We start from the raw sequence: 5,268 nt of genomic DNA on the forward strand, positions 1-5,268 counted from the left end.
TTGGCCGGGTCTCCCTTGAAGCTTACTATAAAGCAGGGATGTTGAACTCCAGTCCTCAAAGGCCAAGATCCTTACATTTTTGGCACAGCTCAAAATTAACTGATGGGAGTGAATCAGGAAAGGCATGGTTCATCAAGTAGAACACATTACTCCATTTCTCAGTCCATCCTTAAAGAGGAACTGTAACGACAAAACGGCCCCTGGGGGGTACTCACCTCGGGTGGGGGAAGCCTCCGGATCCTAATGAGGCTTCCCACGCCGTCCTCCATCCATCAGGGGTCTCGCTGCAGCCCTCCGTGCAGTGGTGACGTAATATTTACCTTCCTGGCTCCTGCGCAGGCGCTCTGACGGCTGTCGGCGCCAAAGTAGGTGGAAATACCCGATCGCCGTCGGGTCTGCTCTACTGCGCAGGCGCAAGTTTCTGGCGCCTGCGCAGTAGAGCGGACCCGACGGAGATCGGGTATTTCCGTCTATTTCCGTGCCGAAAGTCGCCACAGCGCCCCCGCTGGAGCCAGCAAAGGTAAATATTGAACTGACAGTCGGCAGTCGCCGGCTGTTCGGAGGGCTGCGGCGAGACCCCCGTGGGACAGAGGACGGCGTGGGAAGCCTCATTAGGATCCGGAGGCTTCCCCCACCCGAGGTGAGTACCCCCCAGGGGATCTTTTTAATGTTACAGAGTCTCTTTAAAGGACATCTGAGCTGACATGTGACATGATGAGATAGACATGTGTATGTACTGTGCCAAACACACAAATAACTATGCTGTGTTCCTTTTTTTCTTTCTCTGCCAGAAAGAGTTGAACATCAATTATGCAAGTGACAGTTTCTGCCTGGGTCGGGACCACGTCGTACTTGGTCAGACTATAGCATAAATCTCACTGATAAGTAATTGCAGCCATAAAAAACTTTTCTGTCAGTAAATGGCTTCTGAGAGCAGAAAAGAGATTAAAAGGGTCAACAGTTCATAGATTTGAGCTCTGGGATACTTCAATGAAGGTGTCATTGAGCAGAGACAATGAAACAGTAAAAACTTAAAAAGTAGATTTAGATAGAAAATAAAACTGTGGCATATCTAAAAAAAGAGTCATTTTTAGGAGAATAAGTATGGACACAATCATTTTTCTCATCAGTTTATTTTCACCTCGGATGTCCTTTAACGCTGGCATGGATATAAGCTGTTGAGGACTGAAGTTCGACGCCTATACTATAAATGGATTCTACTATATCAACAACTGTGTGACGTTGTGCCATGCTCAGAAACGTATTTGTTTCAACAGGAGATGACGTAGCTCTAAGGCCCGGTTCACAGTAGCGTTCCCTGTCCGGATCCGCCTGATCGGATCCGGACCGTATACTGTACAAACGGAACGTACGTTCCGCAAAGCAATGCAAAGGCTATGCGGATGTTCACACACGTCCGTTGCGTACAGTACGGAGCCGGACCGGATCCGGACACTTTTCCAACATGCGCTATTTTTTGGTCCGGCTCATCCGGCCAACGCACCCGGACCACAACCTGACTGCACCATCCGGAAACAGAAAACCAATGGGAAATGGAAGCACAAAACACACTGGCTACAAACACCTGACGTTCTACCCCACTTCCTATGCGTATTCTAGCGGCGATTTTGGATGGGGACACATGGGCAAGCATTTTGGAGTGGAGCAGCAGTGACTTTTAACGTGCTGGAGCTGTTGGCAGTATGTCGGAGGTGGAGGTGAGGCCTACAGCGGAGGACCTGATTCCACAGGTGCACCTTCTGCTGACCTCCCAGACCCCCAAATTTTTATTTATTTCTACTCTCTTTTGCCAAACGGATCCGGATCGCATCCTGATGTACACCTGATGCAACCTGACCGGATCCGGATCCGATCCGGATCAGAACCGTACGGTTCCGATCCGGTCATGCGGTCCGTTTGGCAGAGAAACGCAAGTGTGAACAGGGCCTTAGTCTGCAGTCCCAGATCTTTTTACTTTGGCAGTTAGTAGGACATGCGCAGCAGACTTTGCAAACAATGCCACACATGGGTCACCAGGACTGATACCTGATAGCATATTTCTTGTTTAATATACTTTATATGTTGGTGAGGTGAGCATACAGTATGACTGGCTGTTATGGCTACAGTATGCCATATATAACCAGTATGAATTTCATGCCAGTGTTTTGTTAAAACATAAAAAATGGTCCAAAGTAAAAAGTAACAACACTATTTTTTTTCCAATAAAACATCATTCAAAAGAGAAACATACTTGATTTTTTACAAAATAACACTTCATTACTCAAAACATTTTCTTCGTAAAACATTTTTTTCATTAGACATAATCACTTGTAATGATCTTCCTCATTATCGCTGTCTTAGTCTTGAAGCAGCAGCTGGCAAGTCTTTTCCTGCTTTGGCACCACTCCTGAGCTGCCTTCCTTCTGAGTAAAAAAACTGTAGAGAACAAAGTCCTGGCACCAGTATGCAGCGGGGATGGATAATCCGCAGTCACCTCATCTCAAGCATGGTCCTGTCACGTAACATCCAATTGCAGCAGAAAGAGAAGAAAGGCGGGCACCACTTGATAAGAATCCCTTTATTGTGGCTGAGTAAGTGGCATACAGCAGTGAGGGTAAAAAAGGCCTGACAGCTGTTTTGCATGGACTAGCCTTGCTTTGTCAGAGGCAGTATCTTGTTCCTTCTGGGTAAGCTGGAGGGTGCCCGACACAGTTTAACAGCTGGGGCAGAAATGGTAACTTGATATGGCTGCTGGTCTGGGTAGTCACTGGATAGGACAATTTACAATACATTTATTAGGCTGTCACATTCTCTTTAAACTACAAGTAGTAGAGGTTCTTAACCCGAATCTGTTCAGAAGTCGAAACACTGTGACATCTCGGTCCCCTGTACCTCCTCTATGCCCTTCTGTGCCTCCAGTGTCCCCCTCTGTGTCACCTCTGTTCCCCTATGTTCCACCTCTATTTTCACTGTGTCCCTCTGCCTCCACTGTGTCCCCCTGTACCACCTCTGCCCATCCCCCTTTCTGCCTCCTTCTGTCCCAGTGTCCTAGTCCTATGATTGTAATGTGCTAATTTGGTATACGTAAAATTTAACGTAAAATTTTGTAATTACTATAATATGTAACTGGTAATGGTAGCAAAGAATCCTGTTTTCTTGTTGACACACAAATATTATATGTAGCTACCATTTTTAAATCTAATTTATTTTGCATAATCCATTCCTACATTTCGCCTTGTTTTTGCAAAATTACAAGTGCAGTCATTGTAAATGTTTTTTCCTATAAATTGCTCCTCGCATCTCCGTAGTAGAATGGAGCCGCTTGGGCTGGGTGGAAAAAGCCAAGTCCGAGTGGCTAAGTGGTACTGTGCAGGTCCGAGGTGTCCTGAGCAGTTCGGCCGCGGTCGTTCACACACGGAGGCACTAACCCAAACTTCCAGAGGGTACCAGCGCTGGGTCAAAGGTTTGCTTTAAAATATGTAAAGTGTGCATGCACAACTCAGAATTTGCTATATAGTAATGTGTACCATAGCAAAATGTTATTTTCCTCATTTAAAAACCATTTTTCTTAGAATTTTTTAAAATAGGTATTTTTGAAAAAACATTTTTTACATGTTTTTTACATGTTCTCACAGAATCATATTTCACATTTTCGGCCCGTTTGTATCAGCAGGTCGTTTATAAGTTGAGGACTTCCTGTTTTGTTTAAATGCCTAAGCAATGTGAAATCTAAAAAATGTAGAAATAAAGAACTAAACCTAGTGCCCTACAATTACAAGAATGGAGGTGTGAAAGTAATACGGACTTCCTTTTTTTCCCTTTCAACTATTTATCTGTAATCCTTATTTGAAAATTGTATTACCTGGGCGGCCATGTTGCTCCCTCACCCACTTCCTGTACAGTGTTGGTATGCAGTATGAGCATGCAGGTGTAGTAAAGTCTCTGATATTTCCTCCATCTATCTTCAATTTGTACTTGCCACGGGGAGTAGCTCACTGCCTGGGATACACTATGATTTGGATAGGGACTACAGCCAATAGCCTTCATGGAAGTGAATATGACTTTCATACTCCCTCACATCTCTGCTCTCACCATTGTACGGCACTGAGCAAAGTTCTTCTTCAAATGAAAGCTACGACTTCCTCATTTCTTTCAGACATGGAAGACAGAATCAGAAAATAAATAGAAAAAAATGGACGTCTTTTGAAATGTTCCTCTTTTCTTTCAAGCATACTTTGATTAGTTTCTTAGGGAAGCAAGCGGACCACTTCCAGGTTTAACACGAGCAGTTTCTGTAAATTATGTCATGTAAAAATTCCTGTGTGGTCATTTACCTAAAACAGTGTTGGGAAACATGCCAGTAAAACTGCTGGTTCCACAGTGTGGTATTTCAGGTCCCTTGGGCAATAGCTAAATTAAGGCAATGTATCACAGTGTTACGTTAAGTGGTGATTTCCGTGTAGTTTCTCTATGGGTGTCCTTTCTAATTTACATCTTCTAAACTGGACTGTACTGGCATATCTGCAAGGCTGCTCTGTTTTGTAGCACAAATACTACTATGTGTCTTGCAGCGCTGTGGTGAATGTTCTCTAGCTGTGATCCCCTCCTTGCTGTACTGTACGGTTTTGAGAATGACACCAGTTATTTCATTGCTTCCATTAAGAGACTTTTCAACTTCTCTATGTCACATTTGGTCATGATGAAAGCCTTATGGTCCTTCTGCAGCTTGCCCAGTGGATCCAGCACCATCATGCCTCGAGTCAGTACACCGCTGAGCTCTACACTGACTGCACAGTGAATAGAACTGCTGACAAAGCTTTCATCTATGGCCGCAGCAACTGCATAAGAATCACAGGACACAAACTCTCTAGTCCAGATCTCGCCTGAATGGTTACTGCGGCTTTTAGTGAAGGCAAAAGAATGTGCTGAAATTTTTCTCATAAATTCGGCCTTCTTGGTGTCCTGGGAGATCCATTCATGGTAGAATGTCTAGGAAAATAAATGTATCATTTGTTAGGACAATAATAAGCCAATAGGGGGTTAGGATAGCTGTTAAAGTAGGTATTCAGTCCAAGTGGATATCCTTATTTGATAGTAATAGATAACGGCTCTGCCTCTGACACAGGAGACCAGGGTTCAAACCTTGGCTCTCCCTCTTTAGTAAGCCAGCACCTATTTAGTAAGGAGTCATTGGGCTAGACTCCCTAACACTACTTCTGCCGATAGGGTGTGCCCCAGTGACTGCAGCTCTGGCGTTGTAAGTCTGCC

At 44.5% G+C, this 5,268-nt stretch overlaps 1 protein-coding gene across 1 annotated transcript in view; it reads right to left on the reverse strand.

Annotated features, from left to right (window-relative positions):
• Positions 1–2,037: 2,037 nt before the first annotated feature.
• LOC137544056 (nucleoside hydrolase-like) overlaps positions 2,038–5,268 on the reverse strand; it is a 20,175-nt gene continuing 16,944 nt past the window's right edge. The window contains exon 6 of the mRNA XM_068265122.1: positions 2,038–4,989. Within this exon, the coding sequence (XP_068121223.1) occupies positions 4,642–4,989 (348 nt within the window). The 3' untranslated portion in view covers positions 2,038–4,641. The remainder of the gene's footprint in view (positions 4,990–5,268) is intronic.

This window comes from Hyperolius riggenbachi, chromosome 2 (genome assembly GCF_040937935.1).
Source record: "Hyperolius riggenbachi isolate aHypRig1 chromosome 2, aHypRig1.pri, whole genome shotgun sequence".
NCBI classification, from domain to species: domain Eukaryota; kingdom Metazoa; phylum Chordata; class Amphibia; order Anura; family Hyperoliidae; genus Hyperolius; species Hyperolius riggenbachi.